The 19,515-nt window shown below is 43.8% G+C and overlaps 1 protein-coding gene across 3 annotated transcripts in view; it reads left to right on the top strand.

Annotated features, from left to right (window-relative positions):
• The window catches only part of FRAS1 (Fraser extracellular matrix complex subunit 1), a 460,024-nt gene that overhangs the window by 140,773 nt on the left and 299,736 nt on the right, over nucleotides 1-19,515 (top strand). For all 3 annotated transcript variants that reach the window (XM_083177073.1, XM_083177084.1, XM_083177093.1), the window contains exon 3: nucleotides 15,248-15,355. In XM_083177073.1, the coding sequence (XP_083033199.1) occupies nucleotides 15,248-15,355 (108 nt within the window). The remainder of the gene's footprint in view (nucleotides 1-15,247; nucleotides 15,356-19,515) is intronic.

The raw sequence follows: 19,515 nt of genomic DNA on the forward strand, positions 1-19,515 counted from the left end.
CACAGGAAAAAAAAAAACCTATTGGCCCCCATATAAAAAAAAATAATACTGGTCCCCACAGGTAACAAAAAAAAAAAATACATTGTCCCTTTACATGAAAAGAAGAGACCAGTAAAGCTGGTGGTGGCTGTAAACTGGTTCGGGCATCTCTAGATCTGGGGTCACACTTGAGAACAGCTCAAGGCACACTAGTGTGGCACGGTGGTTTAAATACACCGCTATAAAGACTCGCTCTCATCAGAATCCCTGTTGTACTGCTCAATACAAATGTGGGTTTTTTTTTGTTCATGGGATGGTGCCATTCTTCTGACAGCCACTGCCAGAGGGTCAATGCTGTGGTCAACTGTAGCATGTGGTGCACATACCATGTTCAGTTCCATTGTGATGCCTTCTCAGCTAGAGCTCTCCTGGTTACTGCACATGCGCAATATACTGTCAACATGGAGTTTCGTCAGTATTTGCCGCATTAAGCGGTGGTACATATAGACATTTACCGTGGCATATAAGTTCATTATTCCCCTTATAAACTAATCAAACTCCTAGAAACTTTTTTTTTTCCTTTAAAATTATGTTAAATGAAAGACATGACATAGAACAAAATGTAAAAAAAAAAAACCCTTATAGTCTCTAGTGTCATGTGGGAAACGCCACAGAATATCTAAAGAGATGGTGGTAAATGTAAAACCAACCTGGTTTTGCCTTGTAAAGGATTGCCACTTTAAAAATTTGATTCTCACACGGAATCCAGCTTCTCATACCCTATTACATTTAGCACCAATAACACAGAGGAAGATCATCATCCATGTCCTTCTTGGTTTTCTTTTTTGCATTTTGTTGGCGTATTCACTTATATTTGATAAGCATGACTAGTGCTTTCTGAAACATTCTATTATATATTTCAGAATCACATCACTCAGGATTCCTGAGTTGGCAATGACAGAAGGCTGGTTAATTGGCTTTATAATTTCCTGATTCAGATTTTGCTCTTCAGATTGGTACCAGTTGCTTCTACCAATATTGTGGCATTGTCCCAAATATAATGGAGTTCCTAAACTATGAAACACAGGTCAGACTAACCATCAGGTGATTTCTCTCCCCTTCAGCCGGATGCGAGGGGATGTGTTCGCGTACATCCCCTCGCATTGTACCGTGGGGATTCGGCAATAGGGGGTTGGGATCACATTCGACCAGGTGGGACTTCAGGGCTCACTACTTGAACGACCTCTGCTTAGCGAGCCTTGCTCAATTAGGCCATTTATGTTTTTAACACATATGGGTGGATGCCCATTTAAGTTAGGCACTGTGTAGTTCTAGGGGAAATTCAATTACACCCAATATTTTTTCAGCCATTTTTTTTTATATACCATGGACTTACTGTACGTGTTTTCAATTCAGGCTTTTGCAAAAATGTGGTGTGTGTGTGTGTGTATATATGTATATATATATATATATATATATATACAGTATATATATATATATATTATATACTGTATATGGGATTTAATTTCATAGCCTGGTAAGATTTTGAAAAAAAATCGCAGATAATAGCTGGAGGTTATTCAGGTTGAATCGTTCACCCACACATTCGCACGTAGGGAGTGAACGGATCGCACACGTGTACGTAGACCGAAGGCACACCTATAAGACCGGTTGATTTGTTCATCTGCCACTTAACCCAAAGGGGAGTGGACTTCTCCCGCACGTTTGCTTACGTGTTTACACGGATCTCGCCCTGTCTAACGGATGTCCAGCGGGTGGACAGGCGTGCCGACGAGCCAACAGACTCAGCGTGTGTTTCCCAGCCCACAGCACTATTTCGCTTGGAAGCATTCTACTTTTTTGGGGGGCCCATCTTTTTGGGCCCAAACTCAATCTATGCATTTTAAAAAACGTTTTAAATATCTGGTCTAAGCAGGTTTTGCGGTGTGACAGCAGCATAAGTAAATTTTTACTGTGTTTTTTTTATTAGGGAAGTCAATCCTGGGATTGCCTATTTCCAATCCCAAATCCCAGGATTGACAAAAATGTCCTGGAATTGGCTTCCCTAAGGCTAATTGAATTTACCCCCTTAATCTTATTTAGGCATAGTTTTTCACATGTAATGTAAAATTGTGAGCATAGGCAATGACATATAATATTCCAGCATGAATTACAGTATTGATCCAGCACCTACAGTATTCATGTCTGTATTGTACATTATGAAGAGATGACTATGATTCATATATATTACCTCTTTTAATGCACAATATTTTTTAAAGCACTTAATCTAAATAAAATACTATGGATCTGTTATGTAATATGTAGGTTGGCTACGTTATCACTGTTACTGTATTGATGCTGGAATGAGTTGTGTGCTACTGCTTTTTCAGGGTCTTGATGGACTGTGTTAAGAACTAAAGCTGATTGAGGGGACATTTATGAAAGCTTTTTAAACACAGGCTGTAAAATGACATAAGCTGATTAGTTGATTGGTTCTTTGGGGTTATTCTGGTTGACACGCAAAGCTGTGAAATGTGCACATGTGCGAATGGATGTTTAGCATAAACTTCCATTTGTCTTACATTTACAAGCGTTCTGTGTGGGAAGCAGGCAGGCAGCTGACATCTGCTGATGTCAGCTGCCCGCACCCGCTTCATTGGGAAACTACCATAAGAACGCCCAGCGTTTTCATGGGAACGCCCATGAAACACTGGGCATTCCCATGGGGGCCGCCTGTCGCCGCTGTCACATGCCCCCCACCCACACCACTAGGTGTGAACGGGATGGCGAGCAAGTAGTTTTCTGCACCCGGTTGCACCAATCAGCTGCACATTCGCATAACGGTATATACGCATGGGCAGTAGCTCGCCATCGCTGCACACTCTGCATTAACAACTCCACCCCCCACTGCCAGAGATGTGGCTATTTGGAAAGGATGTGGCTTTGCGAACCCTGTTTTTTGTCACTCTGGGGGCGTGTCAGCATTCTTGGAGGAGCTGAGTGCTGCAGGAGAGTTGATATGGTTTCTTAATTTACTTTGAGATCCACCCTGCCAAAGGAATCCAATGTCTTCTCAAAGGTGGGTCATGGGATGTAGCACTGATTTAAAGGGGTTTCGGAGCATGATGTGCACTTAGGGCAACAGGTGGGTGCTGTGTAGTCACAGCGGACATATGCTGCAAAATCTCTACTACCCCATTGGCCATGCCCTACGGTGCACTCCCAATAAAATTTTTTTATCCGGCCCTGGATGGAAGAAATGTCTATAGTTGCCTGAAATCAAGACTCTATGTGCATTGCAGTGCGTTTTGCGCCCCCTATGTGTACAACAGTTTTTCTTCTACAGTAGTAACAGTGGCGTAACTATACCTCCGCAGACCCCGCGGTGGCTTGGAGGCGCAGGGCAATATTGGGCGCTGCGGGGTCTGCAGAAGGTACTGTTACGGCCGCCGCTGCGTCTGGTGGTGCCGGGACTAGCAGATCCTCCTGTCTGCTGCAGTCCCGGCGCTCCTCCCGATAGAAAGTCACTTGCAAAATGGCCGCCCCCCTCAAAGCAAACGGTTATTAAGGATGCTAGAGGAGGTGGCAACCTCCTCTTGCATCCTAAATAATGGTCTGCTGTAAGGCGGCGGCCACTTTCCATGTGACATTCTATCAGGATAAGAGCCGGGACTGCAGTCAGGAGGATCGGGGGGGGGGGGGGCTTTTGACTGTCGACCTACACACTGTCGACCTAATGCTTGTATTGACCTGATGACCTGTCAACCTAAACCCATGTTGACCTAGACCCATGTCGACCTTGTCTCATGTCAACCTAGAACCAGGTCGACCTTTCCCCATGTTGACCTAACAGAGTCGACCTAATGCTTGTCGTTCAACTTGTTGTAGACAAAACGATCCCAACCCCTACCATTACCCCATCATAAAAGATATACCTCCAAACATGCCCATTTTCACTTCCTTCCAACACCGCAAAAGCCCACAATTCTGTCCATGCCGATACTTGGCGTTTCCTACATGAGAACAGTCCAGGTACCACTCTTCTATTCATTGCTAAAGTTTTTATTGCCATTCAAATACATTACATTTAAAATCACAATTGCACTTTTATTTCTCTTTCGTCCATCCGGGTGACACAGCTCTACCATGGGATGTAGGAGGGTCTGTAGGAGCATGGCACCTATGCTGACTTCTTTTGAGAACAAGCTCCTCCCTTCTGCATCCCAGAGTTCCTCAGTTCAACTTCTAAAGCACACTGGAATACATTACTCAGTACAATGCCTGAACATTTTATCTGTGCAGTGTACTGCATGACCTGCAACAGAGCTGGGTCCCCCATGAGATGGGGTAATGGAGCCCAGAGACGGTTGAGAGGGGGACAGAGGGCCAGGAGATTTCACCAGATCATCTCTCTGCCTATTTAGGGCCTTAACCAAGGTATTCATATGGTTATGCAGCCGCCCACGCAGGTTCAGCTTGCTCAGGCCTCTGGGCTTGAGCCCCACTGGACACACATACCTCCCAACTTTTGAAGTTGGGAGGTTGGGACGTTCGCGCGGCGAAGCCGCGTGCGCTCCCGAAAAGGGGGCGTGGCCTCACAGGGTGACGCGAACTCCGGCCACGCCCCCGTTTTCGCCGCTCGTCGCACAGCGTCTATTCTCTGCAAGCTGGGGGGCTCCCAACTGTCCCCCCCACCGCGGGACAATGGCGGCCCCGGGCGGGACGCGGGAACGTCCTCGAATATCAGGACGTTCCCACGGTAAGCGGGACAGTTGGGAGGTATGGACACAGACTCACATGAGGGGCACAAATCCCTCTGATCCCTCTGTTTATGTTGTTTCAGACTATGCAGAGGCAAAATACCATCAACAAAACATATGTAATGTCAACTTGGCATCTTCCCTTACGTGTCACTCCATAATACAAGCTCTGCCTACATGTCACTGGCAGCTGTCCATATGCATAATGCTTTTCTATAGAATCTGGGTGTTGCTCACTGATCTATCTTCTATTTCAGCACACGCTACTTTCCAGATTAGCCTACATGTTTATCACTGTGTTACTGACCCCGTGCTATTTGTCGCCATGTATGATCTGAGAAGAGTGAGCAGCTGGAAAGAGCTGCAGATCTCTGCATTGTCAGCCAAATATGTGCATTATTTCCAAACATCTTACTTCAAAGCAATATGAGCAAGTGGCGAGTTCTTTTCTGCCTCACAAAACAAACGGAGGATTAATTTGCTTTATGCAGCGACACAATGTCTATTTCTAGAATATTGATGAAGTGAACATGAATCATATATTGTGCGTATTACCTTAGAAGAATAGATCCCTGTTTAGATTGTATTTATTTAGCTGCTGCAATACAATACATTGTACCAGGGGTGTAACTAAAACTTTGGAGCTTATAAGCAAGCATACCTTTCATCAGACAGTACCTAACTTTACTTAGCTGCTGAGGTGATAGGTGCTGCTGTCAGTTTGTGACAGGGTTGGTTTCTAAACCACTGTATGAGTCACACTGGGCTCTGCTCAAGAGATTTAGAAGAAGAGTTGTTGGTATACATACCTCCCAACTGTCACGATTTTAGAGGGACAGTCACAATTTTCGGGTCCTGTCCCGCTGTCCCACCCGCGGCAGGCATTGTCCCGCTGCGGGGGGTGGCAGTTGGGAGACCCCCAATCTAGTAGAATAGACGCTGTGCGCATGCGCACAGCGTCTATTCTCGTATGAAAATGAGGTTGCGGCTAATTAGCATAAGCCGTGCCCTCATTTGCATACACCCCACCCCTTTTCGGGGTAAGTAAGTGTCAGTAAGAAAAAAAGTGGGCCGGCAGCTGGGGCATGCCCAGGAGCCAGGAGAAATCATTATTAGGCCCAGATGTATCAAGCTTTAAAAAGTGATAAGATGGAGAGTGATAAATAGCCAACCAATCAGCTCCAACCTGAGCGGATTGGCTGGCTTTTTTTCACTCTCCTTTTGTTCACTTTTTAAAGCTTGATACATCTGGGCCTTAATGTCTTCAAGCTCTGTTATAGCGAGTTTTAGAGACTGTACCATTAAATGTTCTTAACTGCTCCTTTAGATACAGGACAGAGACCCATCTTACCAATATCATGAAGATTGGCCTGAATTGCGGGGGTTAGGAGGAGGTAATTCTGAATAAAAAAATTAGTTTTTTTCTGTTGAAAAGCCATGCTCTCTACATAGCTCTCTACATAGCTCTCTACATAGCCCCTTGTTGGACACCAACAAAGACATGGTATATACTGTAAACAGCCAGGAAGCTACATCACTTAAAATCATTATGAGCTGATTGTGCACTTTGATTAGTTAAACATTAACTCATCATAGGAAGGTTGGTTGGTTTTCCTGTTAAGTTAAGACTTTAAAAATACAGATTTGAAGTAACTTGGTATCTAAAGCCCCATACACATGACTATCTAAAGCCCCATACACATGGGGTGACTTCTGCCTAGCCTACATGCTGAGCGGTTCAGTGATTCCCCTTGGCTAGATCGGCTATATACAAGTAGCGATGTGTGTATAGGCGATCTGTGCTAACTCTGTATTCTTTATGTATTTAATACTGCAGGAAAGGATAAGAAAGCAAGATGTATTCAGTGTTGCAAGCACCACAAGGGAATATTATCTTTCTCTATGGGATAACAAAACTGTCACCAGTGCCCTATCACATTTCGGGAAGGTGGACACTAATAATGTCCACAGTCAATAGGTCGACCACTATCGGTCGACAGGTGAAGGTCGACATGTAAAAAGTTCAGCATACCTTAGGTGGACGTGGTCGAAAGGTCGACACAAGCAGAAAGCAATGTAAAAGGTGGACATGACTCTCTCTTTTTTATTAAAAAACAAGTGCTTTTTCATACTTTACCATACAAGTAGACATAGAATTAGATTAAAATAGTGTGCCACTTAAAAAATAGTACATTTATGCCGTGTCCATGTTGACCTACTGTATTTCAATATTGATTGTGTCGAATTAGTGATTAGTGACTTTTTCACTTGTCGACATATGGCCTGTCAACCAATAGATCTTATTAGTGTCGACCCTGTGACCCATATTCACCCTTTTCTTGGTATTAGTTTAATTATAGTTTATATTTCAAAATCAGTATTTGTGGAAGTAGAAGTTCTACAAATTTACAATCCCAAGAAAGATAAATTGAAATGGTGTTCTTCAGCCCGATTTTCCTTGTTGCAGTTAATACAAATTATTATCGCTTTGCCACACATTTCAGAACTAAGCAATTGGAGATTACCCTTTGGATTTATTTTCTATGTAATGAAAGCGTATTTGAATATTGATAGGCCTAAAATATATGCGTGTATTACCGCTTTGTCTACAGTTTTACCACTTCTTGGAGAGAGTGAGATTATTTGATGCTTCTCTGTCTCTTGTCCATGATATAATTTATTAGCTAGTATACTGTATATCTACATCTGTTAATAATAGTACCCAGATTTGCACTTGTCAGGTGTGTATCTCAGCTATGTTACTCTGATATAAGAAAGTGAAATGAATGAAGTATTATCTTGAGGGCTCAGCTTGGTTCCACCACAGCTTTTCCTGCTGTCAGTTTAAAACTGTACTATTAGTCTTTACCTCAGACAGCTTCTGGGCTCACATTGCAATGTACTGTACAATAACTTAAGGCAAACTTCAGTGCTCTGTCAGCGTGCCTGCAGTAGCGATCAGAAAAAAAGTTATTACTACTTGTCTACTCATCTCCGCGTTATGGTAGTAAGGAGCTCCGAATCCATACAGCTTACGCAGTGAAAGGTCTCGGCCACATTCATGCGACTTTACCTCATTAGTTCGTACAAGTGTTCCTGCAACTTTGTGTTATCTTGCTGACTTCCTTCTGTGCTTGTCCACTGTGTTCTCTATATAAGGTGCAATAGCATTTGAAAGCTGCTTGTGTAATATCCAAGGTCGGAAAATATGATATACTGTAGTTTGACTTCTGATCTAAAGGGGTAACTTAAAATTGGTATGCAGTCAATAGGTCAATAGTAATAAGGTTGACGGTCAATAGGTTCACAACTATTGGTCGACAGGCAAAAGGTCGACAAATAAAAAAGGACAACATGTATTAGAGTGACATGGTCAAAAGGTTGATACAAGCAATGTGTCAACATGGAAAAGGTCAACATGAACAAGTTGACATAGGTTGACACTATGACCCAGGGTTATGGTCGATGGGTCGACCTTAAGATGGTCGACAATCATTTGGTCAACACCTTTGGGCCCACATACTGGTGTCTAGTTCGACATGGCTCAAGGTCGAAAGGTGTTTAGGTCGACATGGGTTAGGTCAACAGTCAAAAGGTCGACATGGGTTTTTTACTGGGTTTTTTTTTTACTGTTTTTTGACCCGACATGTGCCGGGTCATGCAGGCGGTATTTCATGCCCACTAGGGCGTGGTGGGAGAATAAAATAGTGTGCAGAGTGTAGTGAGGCACCACGCCCGAAGCATGGCGCGTGGACACGGTGCACTTAAAACTGTGTCCATGTCGACTGTCGACATTCGGGTAAAAAACTGTGAAAACCCCATGTCGACCTTTTGACTGTCAACCTAACCCATGTTGACCTAACGGTTGTGTCGATCTAGACATCTGTCAACCTTGTCCCATGTTGACCTAAACACCTGTCGACCTTGTGCCATGTCGACCTAGCCACCTTCTAGTATGTCGACTGAATGACTGTCGACCAACATTTGGTCAACCCAATGATCCCATTACATGACCCATAACCATTAAAATCACAGCAGAAAGATATCATGGAAAATGCTCTTAAGTTAAAGGAGCTTGAAAAAGCTTTTGAATTAAAGTCACCTGGAGCTTTGCTTTGGGACTAGGAACATGTACTGTAGGAAATGTACAAGTTTTGATTCCTGGTTACATTACTAGTAGTAATCATATGTTTTCAAGAAAGTATGTGAGACTACAGTAAGACAAATAACTGTGAAGAGTCCCCAATTCTTCTCTAAAGTTAAATATACAATGAATGATTTCAGAAGAGACAACAATGATAAAATTTTGTTGTTGTTTTTTTCTTCCATCTATATTCAAAGCATTTCCTTTACTGAATCAAGAGAATTTCTTCTATACCTTGATGAAGGTACTGGTTGCCCTGTTTTCCTGGAAACTGTTTGATGGTAGTTCTAGATGTTTCAAGGCTACATAGGGAAATAAGCCACTATTCAATGTATCTTTTATCCTTTATCCTTCACAAAAAGTTGTGAAGATATTAACATGAAATAGTCATTGATCTCAAATTGTTATATACTGTATAATAGAAAACTAAACTGACGATGCAGGTATGAATGGACGACTCACTTTCTCACATGTAACCGGACAGGAGACAGTTGTTTGATCCTGTGATCTTCTCCCTTCTTCCAGTATCATCAGATTACTTCTGAGCATACACCCAGCACATCTCAGCCCCTGCAGCTCATGTCAGAAGTGGAATAGGAGTAATTGTCCTCTGTAAGTGCAGTTGACAGTAAGAAAAATGTGTAAAAGATCAGTTCTAGTATCCTGTACACAAGAGAGGATAATTAATCCTATTGGATTTTATTTGTGTTCTTACCTGTGCTAAATTCAACTAAAATAACCCAAACCACAAAAATTTAAAACAAGTGTATATTATTAATGTATGTACAGAATGTGGCCTTATCAAGGTTATTTTTTTTTTTTTTACACCAAGCAGTGTATTCTTCATCATCATCAACATCATCATCATCATCATCATTCATCTGTTAGGCTCCACAAACCTTGCTGAATAGTCTAAATGACAAATACTACAAATATATCTAAAAATACATAGAGTCTATTTGAGGATATGCAGACATTAAAGGAAAGGAAGGGCGTTTCCCCGATCAGCTCACACATTAGACCAGCTTGATTCTGATTTCACCGTTAGATTTGATATGTATACCTGGTACAACGGCCTAACTATGCTTTTGACATCTGAACCTTCTTGAGTCTCCGAATCTATTGCTGCTTGTCCCATCATTACATATCTGGGCATCCTTTACATATAGGGCATAATTCAGACCCCATCGGATCTGGCCGAATTTGGCCCCGTTTCCGATGATGAGGGTCTGCGCTTGCACGAATATGTGCATGTGCAGATCCCCTGTGTGAATGCTCTCTGGGAGGGTCACACCCACCAAGGTGTTTGAACATGCAGGGGACGGAAGGGGGACGTAAACAGGGGAATGCCCAGCATTTTATTGGCGCTCCCCTGGAACTCGAGGGTCGCTGCCTGCTCGGGGCGGGCGTCTGACCTCACATTACATCAGCGTCCGCCCTATTTTCAGCCATCAAGAATGGAAATAAAAGTCAGTTCAGACAGATTTCGTTAGTGCGGCGGGTGGCACTGACCTGTTCAATAGGCTGCGAGCATACGTGCCTAGTGAACAGGTCTGAATCAGGCCCATCGTTTCCTGAAAGTGACAGTAGTCCTAAGGAAAGCATCTCAGTCTAATAAAAAACAATAGAACACTGTGCAGCCTAGACTCATACTAATATCAAACACAGTATGCTCTGGCCCTTAACCCTTCAGCGATATCAGAAGTGATATCCATTGGATCCTGGTCTCAGCCATAGAGAAGTAACTAATATAGTATGAACCGAAAGGCTGGAAGGAGAGAGATCTGCTCAGTCTGGGACTCTGGGTGAATCACTCTTCTTTCCTTTGCCCTTTCCCTTTGTCATCTGCAAACCAAAAGATAGCATACTGTACATACGCATCATATAAAGTTATAGGTGAATGAAGTTTGTGATTGGCTATTGTTAAACTAAACTTCCCAACAAACACTTGTAGTCAGAAGATTAAGGATATATTATATCCTCTGGAAAATTGCAGGTTTCTATAGTCATACAGGAATATTTAATTATAGTTAGTGTAATAAGCAGCATCAGGAAACGTAAACACATCCAAAATTGTAGAGTTCTAAACATAATTTCAGAGATATTATATACAACATAAAGTTTTAGAGCCTCACAGCCTTGGGGAGACATGTTCCACCTAATTTCACGAACACTAATATAATGACTTTACAATGTGCACTACTGTCTCGTATTGCTATGTTTCCCCAGGTGGTAGTACTCTGTTCGACCCCAAGTCTGTTGTCATTTAGAGAAGCCCCATGTAGACTTTAATAACAATTTACATTTATATAGTACATAAAATTCTCACAATATCAAGGCACCATTCCACTTGATGGCTGTTTATTATTTCCTTCATCAGTATTGTAATCGGTGTTCCCAGAGTGACTGTGAGCACTATATTCAGTGACGGTATGATGTGTAATACGAATCATAATCTTAACAAAACTTAAAAGTGTACAACTTTAAAAGTGTCTTTTTAAGCGTTATAGAGGAAGGCAATTGATATAAGCAAGTCAATTGCTGGAATGCACCTGTATAGTATACAGTATGTGAGAATTCACAGACGTTGGGAAGAATCAATTACCCACAAGCTCTTTCCAGAGTTACTTTGCTGGCTTCATTAGATACTTTATGGGGGTTATTCTGGTTGATTCGCAAGGCTGCGAATTTGCAGCCTTTCGAGTCCACCAAACCCCGCCTCCGGAATGGTGGTATGTCGGCCCACCATTCGCAAGGGCGATTTGCTTGCAGGGCCGGTGATTGGATGTTACACAGTGTGAGAACAAAGCGGTCCGAACGAATGGACCAGAATAAGGGCCTATATCTCCATGCTTATTCCTGTTTGCAGCTTATGGTGCAAACACACGCTGAGATTTTGATTATGTGGTTTCCCATGAACTTGCCGGTACACAGAACCATAGAATAATGACTATATATACTTGAGATTATAACTAGGGCCGATTTTGACTATATTAAACAGTATACAATATAAGATAGTTAAAATTGGCTTTCCTGCACAGTGTAGTTTTTATTTGCAATGCCGATCCCACGGGGGCGAGATTCAGCATCGCAAGCTGTATACACACTGTGATTTGTACTAACTTTTCTATCATCAAAATCGGATGCTCAAATCGCACTGTGTATATGCACCGTTAGAGCTTTTTCCTCTCCCCCCCAAAAAAACCCCCATAGTATTTGAATAAATCTGTAACGTTCATGCTACTTGATTATTATTTATAGGGATAAATTATATCCATGGATGTAAAACTTCCCCTGCTGTCATGCCCCCTTTCGATTTTTGGGCTTTTTTCAATTTTTGTAACTTTTTCATACTCCACGTGCTCAGGTATCAACCATAACCCTTTGATTGCCAAGTGATTTTGTCAAAATTGCTGTGAAAATTGCCAAGCAAACATTTTTATTCAGCATAATATCCTGTAATGTTTACCTTATATAAAAATTATATCCTTTTTTTTTTTACACATTTTTTATTTGAATTTATATAACACATGTGAGTTATGCTGGCATTTTTGAACAGCTCTCAGAGATGTTAGCACTCAAAGGGTTAACACCAAAAAAATGATAAAATACATATCTACCTTTTCCTGTGTCTATCTTTTCCATTTTCAGCCTTGTGCATGTTGATCTTTTTGCGACAACGTAGGCATTGCCGACCTAATATATCACACTCATCCAAATCATCCCTAATAATGGGGGGAACAACTTTTCTTTTGTGGCAGTTCTTCCCCTGTTGCCATATCTGCTGGACTTATGGTAGATTGGGGATTGTTTTTAGTACACCTGTATGTGTAGCTACCCAAAGTATACAGCAAAAGGCAGTGGTTCCCAACCTCAGTCTTCAAGTACCCCCCCAACAGTTCACGTTTTCCAGGTCTCCACACAGAATCGCAAGTGAAATAATTAGTGCCACCCGTGGATCTTTTAAAATGTGTCAGTGAATGAAAAGTGCATCTGTGCACCTGCCGGATGACCTGGAAAACATGAACTGTTGGGGTACTTGCGGACCGAGGTTGGGAACCACTGCACTGAGGGAAGGATTTGTTGTACAATGTTACAGCAGTTTCAGAAATAACAATCTATAAAAGACCATACTGTATATATTGTTGTAATTAAAATATACCTAATTGTTTAAATATTTGAACCAATTCACGGAACAATTACAGCAAACTAGAACATGGTTTAACTCTATAATAGGACACATACAACATTTATCAGTGTACTGTACTTGTACTCAATGGGCCCAGCTGCCAAACAGCAATGGTAGTAGCAGTGACATTTGAAATGAAGCACTAGATATTTATTCTAAATGTACTTTGTTATATTTTATCCATGAGCAGAAGTAATCAACACCATCTTGCTGATGTAAGCACTAGTCTCATATTAAATATTCATATAATAGTACATAATATCTCAGAGCAGAATGAGGAGAGAAGGGGATTAAGGACAGTCCTTGCTCACTTCTGGCTTCTGCACAACTTGTATGTGTGCTTGATCAGTGTACCCCGTACACTTACTGATCATAAAGACAGGATAATGGAATGATTGGAAAATGGGACAAATACATAAAGTAATATTGTCTGATATGAAATATACATTTTAAATGTATCTCTGAGCCATTTTAATGTGATTGCAGCCATCTTTAAATATTTGATGAACTCTTATTGCCACATTGGGCAGTATTCAATGCTGCCTGCTCGCTGTCACAGCTCGCACCTAGGGATGTCAATCCTGGGGCATTTTTTCAATCCTGGAATTCGGGATTGAAAAATAAGATTAATTTCCATAACAAAAAAAACCCGCCCCGGCCACCCCGCATATTTACTTACATTTGTGGTGCGGCCAGGAGGGTGGGCGGTGAAGGCAGCCAGGGTGGGAGGGCGGGCTGAATGATGAGACAGGTGGGCTGTGCGTCTGTGTGGCCTGCGCAGTGTGACCTCTGACCTCCTCACACTGCGCAGAGCCACACTGCCGGTGACGGCAGAAGCCGGGCAGTGTCTGAGCACCCACCCATGTGCAGTCTAATCCCGAAATTCCAGGATTGGAAACTCCAATCCCAGGATTGAAATCCCAGCATTTTAGAAGCCAAATGCCGGGATCTCGCCAATCCCGAGATTGGCCACTCTACTCACACGGTTAGTATTCAACTGACCCCCTGCACACGCCGTTTCCCCCCACTAGCTTTTTGGAGCAAAGGGGGAAACGGCATATGCGGCTGCTAAAACAGCGAGACTCGCGGCTAAATGCTGCGGGCTCCCTGCATTAGCCACAAGCCTTGATTTTTGGGGGAATTCTCTCTGTCCTCCAACAGCGAGGATTTCCCCAGAACTTTGAACAGGGTGAGCGGTTGGCGCGGGGGTTAAACAGCGAGGATCGCTTGTTTTCTGCGATTCACGCCGTTTAACCCCCTCGCCTGATGCATTGACTACACCCCTTTGTGACCACATGATAACAGACTATAGCTGCATCTCCACTGTACACACAGACAACCCACAGCAAAACATTGTTTCAGAATTTATGTCCAATTTGTACTTGAAACATTGCTCATGTGCTGTACAGTGATGCTATAGAGCAATCAATATACATAAAGCAGTTGAGGCTCAAAGTTTATTGATCCAGAGGTGAAATATGTAGTGCAGGTTGCAGCAGGGCTGATGGTACAGGCTTAGTTTGAAATAGTACTTCCATCATTCTAACCTTTGCTGGCAGAAATCCATTGTTTATTATCACAGACTTAGAACAGGGAATCCTGGGAGCCCTTAAGCGTGAGTATAGTATAGGATAGGGACCTAGCATTTTCACTACAGAGAAAGCTTCCTTATTCTTAATGCAGCATTTCATTATTCTATGAATGTATATCTCTCATTTCTTGCTGGGAAATCCACTGGGCTTCCTTTTATGAGGCCTTTACTCAGTAAAGTGTAATCATTTGTTTAAGGAAGAGATGTACCATAAAAATATATATATAATATGCAGGGCTGCCATAAGAAATTGTGGCTCCCGAGACTGACAAAATAGGCAGGGCCCACTTTCCTTTCTGGAACACGTGGAATGCCTGGTGAGACCTGTGGCACTAGCACTGGCTGCACCACTCAACCTCTACATTGCTTCAAGGGAAATTTGAACTTTGTTTCTGAAAGCCCTGGGCGTTCTGTCTGGGCCAGGGATTGGAGTCCCCACAGTACCCCCCTGATGGCTGCCCTGTGTATGGCTTACTACAATGCTTATTTGTTGATTTTTATTAAGTGTATATTTTTGTATTGTAAAAATGTTTAGCATGTCTATACAACTTACTATAAAGTGATTTTTTATTTATTTATTACAGAACAGCACTGAGTGGAAGCCAGAATCTTGCCAAGATTGCACCTGTCATGACAACATTGTGGTCTGCAACAAAACACTTTGTAAAGACCCCCAGTGTGACTTCACAAAGGTACTGTGCAATTCTGAAAATATAACTAGATTGTTTATTTTGTGTAGTATTTTTATGTTTGTTTAAAAAAAACCTCTGGGTTTATAGAGAAATGTGCACCAAGATGACTTGAAATGATCCCAGTGCAATATTCTAGAATCTAAACTACAGTACCATATTGTAGCAGGAACAAGTACACATATTTACAAAGAAGTCATTTAAAGTTTTTGGTACTCTTTACTTAGAAGGGCGCCCATCTCGGCCATCTCGGGCATTGAATGCACTAAAAAATCAGGTGCGATGCGACAGACGAGATGCCCGAGATTTCCCATAGGGAACAATGTTAAATGTCTCAATTGACCCGATTTTCCTGTTCAATGCCTCAATTGACCCAATTTTTCCATAGGAAACAATGTTAAATGGGCCACAGAGGCCAAATAGGCACCCTGAAGTGAATAATGGCCACCCGAATTGTTAACGCCACCCCACGATCAACGTCAACCCGAAGCGTGACGAGCGCAGCGAGCCCTCGAGGGGCGGCGGTACGCGTCCTACGACCTTTTCATACCTCCACTATCCACGTCGGCGTGGAGTTGAGAATAGAAAGTGTGGCGAGCGCAGCGAGCCACCGAGCCCGAAGCGTGGCGAGCCCCGCGAGGGGACGCGGATACCTTCAGGCTCGGTGGCTTGCTGCGCTCGCCACACTTTCTATTCTCAACTCCACGCCGACGTGGATAGTGGGGGTATGAAAAGGTCGTAGGACGCGTACCGCCGCCCCTCGCGGGCTCGCTGCGCTCGCCACGCATCGGGTTGACGTTGATCGTGGGGTGGCGTTAACAATTCGGAGATTTTTTACTAACGATGCCCACGATCAAAATCGTGGGCGCCCTTCTAAGTAAAGAGTACCAAGTTTTTTTATTCAAGCAGATTATACAGGATTTGTTTTGTAGTTTCAATGCATACACTTTCCTACAGTGATCATCTGGCCCTTTGACCCATCTAGATACCTCACAAAGGGCGGGATGTATTAATATACATCGCCGCCCCTCGCCGCGATGCAACCGCATATGTACTAACATATGCGGCTAGCATCGGGTTGCGGTGACGGAGACCCCCGCGATACCTGTAATGTGGTGTGTGGGGGTCTCCGTCACATCCCGGCGGCTGTCAGTGTCCCCCTGCGTCTCCTCCTCCCCCCTGCAGCCGGATGTCCTCCCGGCTATGACACCTGCTGGGCTGGAGGAGATCGATGGAGGACAGGAGGGGGGGTCGCGCGGATGGCGGGCGGCGATAGAAGCCCATAGCCTTCTATAGGGTATCGCCACCCAGAGGGTGGCGATACCCTGCCCGGCGGAGACGGGGCGGACGGGTAATGGTACATAGGAAAATGCGGTAAAACCCCCCTTTTAACCGCATTTTCCCTTTAGTACATCCCACTCAAAGTTTCCAATAATCTAATCGGTTACATTTTTTCTTTCTAAATTCCCTTCTGTTCACATCCAGTCTCACATAGGAAAGATGTGCCAAAATTTTGTACCGTCTAATAGTAATCCGTGCAGTGTTCCATAGCATACCTCCCAACTTTCGCTGTGCCAGTAGCGGGACCCCTCGCACACCGAAGGTGCGCGCCCGATTTTTTTGGGGTGTGACCTAGCGATATGGAGACGTGGTCTATTTCTGCAAGGCCACGCCCCTGTTTTCACCACTGTGGGGGCATGGCTAGCATCTCTCTGAACTGCTGCAGCCTATGGGGCCAGGACACTGCCGGCCGCGGAAAGGATGCAGGAGATTCCCAAAAAAACAGGACGTTCCCAGCGAATAGGGGGACAGTTGGGAGGTATGCTATAGGGTTAAAGGTATTAAATGAGTTAAAAATTAAAAGAAAGAAAAAAACTATATGGGGACCAGGGGCTGCCTGGCAACATTTAGCCTAGGAGGCAAGTCCAGAGCACAGGCCCATAAGTAACTTTTACATGCAAAACATTTGCTCTGTCAGAGATGAGGGGGGGGGGGGGCGAGGGCTGCCTCTGAGGATGCTCCCCCTGTATAATGATACCAGGACACCACAGGCTGCTCCCCCTGCGTATTATTAGTATAGCTCACAAGTTAAAAAAATAAATAAATAAATGGCCGTGCTATTGTTATGCTTAAAGTGTTTATCAATTAAAAATAATTATTTTCTGTTAGAGGTATAGCTGCATTTCCAAGTAAAAGCTTCATCATGAAGCACTCAAAGTAAATAAGAGTGCTTCAGTAGACAGCGATAGGATATAAGAAAATTCAAAAGCCTTTTAACTTTGGCTGCGGGGCATACTGGGAGGGATCTGTGACGGATCCCTCACACATCGCTGCAGAGAGAACAGGTTATCGCCATCTTTTTCTGGTGATACACCCTGCAGCGGTACCCCGGCAGGGTGTACTTACGTCAGCGTAGATCCTGTCAGGAATACAAGCTTACGCATTGTTCGTAGCGCTGGTTTTTCGATAATTTACGCTATTTCTTGCCTGTTTAGCCCACAAACCCGGCTCTGTCTTCCCTGTTCACTGTGTCCGGCTTTTCCTACTTTTTCAGTAGCGCAAGCAGGGGGGGTTTCTGAGTACCCAGAACCCCCCCCCCCCCCCCCACGGAATCTGAGGGCTCTAGTCTGAAAGCTAACGGTCCCCTCTTTCCATGGGTACAAGAATTTCAAAGCAGTGGTCCCCATCCAAGCCTGTTAATTGCTCTCCCCAGTCAGATATTTCAGATTCTGTCTGACTTAGAGTTTTTCAGAGGGTATATTCCAAAAGCTGGGACTCTACCCCTTTGAGGGACACTAGAATCTGGTCTCTACTGTGCCCAGAATCAGAGATATCAGCCTTCAAGCAGCTGGTTACTGCTCCAGCTCCACACACCTGGTATGTAGTTTTATATACTCGTTGGCAGATTGCTCTGCCTCCTGAAATCTGACCCCTAGTCCCCAGTACCATTTGGTAGGTGGGATTCTCTAGTTTTTAATTCCATTAAAAGCTAAGAAATCTAGTCCCGGGAACTGGAAATATCTGCAGTCAAGCAAGCTGTCCTCCCACCAGAAACTTATGAATAATAAGCCCACTCCACTATACACCCCTCCTCTGCATATTACACATCCTCTACCACCCTGGAAGTTATGTATCAGCGCCCCTTCATTCAGCCCAATGCCCCCTTCTCCCACCCCATCTCCCACCATCTGTGCAGTAAAGGGGTAATTAGTGAAAATTACTGATCCATGCCCTACATGCTGAGCGGTTGATATAATACCCCCTGCCACCAGCGGGACATCAAAGCTTCCGCTCATAGCACCCCCCACCCCTACCGCTGGAGGATAGGTAGGGGCCCCAATACATTGCTATGCCCAGGGGTCTACACTGCTGTTATGTATATATATATATATATATTTATATACATTTATATATATATATATTTAATATTATTATTATTTATATACATTTGGTCTATCTATAATACTTTAACTGACCCGGCATATACTGGGTCACCTAACTGTCCATCTCTGTGCTTTGCTCCATCCTTCTGGAAACCCCCTTCTGAAAATCCTGCATTTGCCCCTGTTTTTGGCTGCTGTGCCAGAGGAATAAGTGTTTTTGAACTTTCTGGGACTTGTTGTTCTACGCTATTATTTAACATTGTTCATTATTGTTCAGTAAAATCTAGTTGCCAGTTAACACGTGTCGTCATTATTGTTTCAGATGGATGGCATGACATGTGTGAATGTGTTCCCAAAACACCGCCACTATCCACATCAGCCCAAAGTGTGGCAAGCGCAGCGAGCCCCGCGACCTGTTCCTACCCCCACTATCCATGTCGGTGTGGAGTCGATTTTATAAAGTTTGGCGAGAGCAGCAAGCCATCGAGCCCGAAGCGTAGCGAGCGCAGCAAGCCCCGCGCAGGGACGTGAAAAAGGAGCCAGAAGTGTGGCGATCGCACCGAGTCCTGCAAATGGATGCGGAATACACGTGAAGTAATCTGCATCCCCTTGCGGGACTTGCTGCATTTGCCATGCTTCACGCTCGTTTTATGCGGCCACGCTTCGGGCTCGGTGGCTCGCTGCACTCACCACACTTTATAAAGTTGACCCCACGCTGACATGGATAGTGGGGGTATGAGCAGGTTGGGAGGACCTGTTCATACCCCCACTCACGGGGTT

This window comes from Crinia signifera, chromosome 1 (assembly GCF_055691185.1).
Source record: "Crinia signifera chromosome 1, ASM5569118v1, whole genome shotgun sequence".
NCBI classification, from domain to species: Eukaryota; Metazoa; Chordata; class Amphibia; order Anura; family Myobatrachidae; genus Crinia; species Crinia signifera.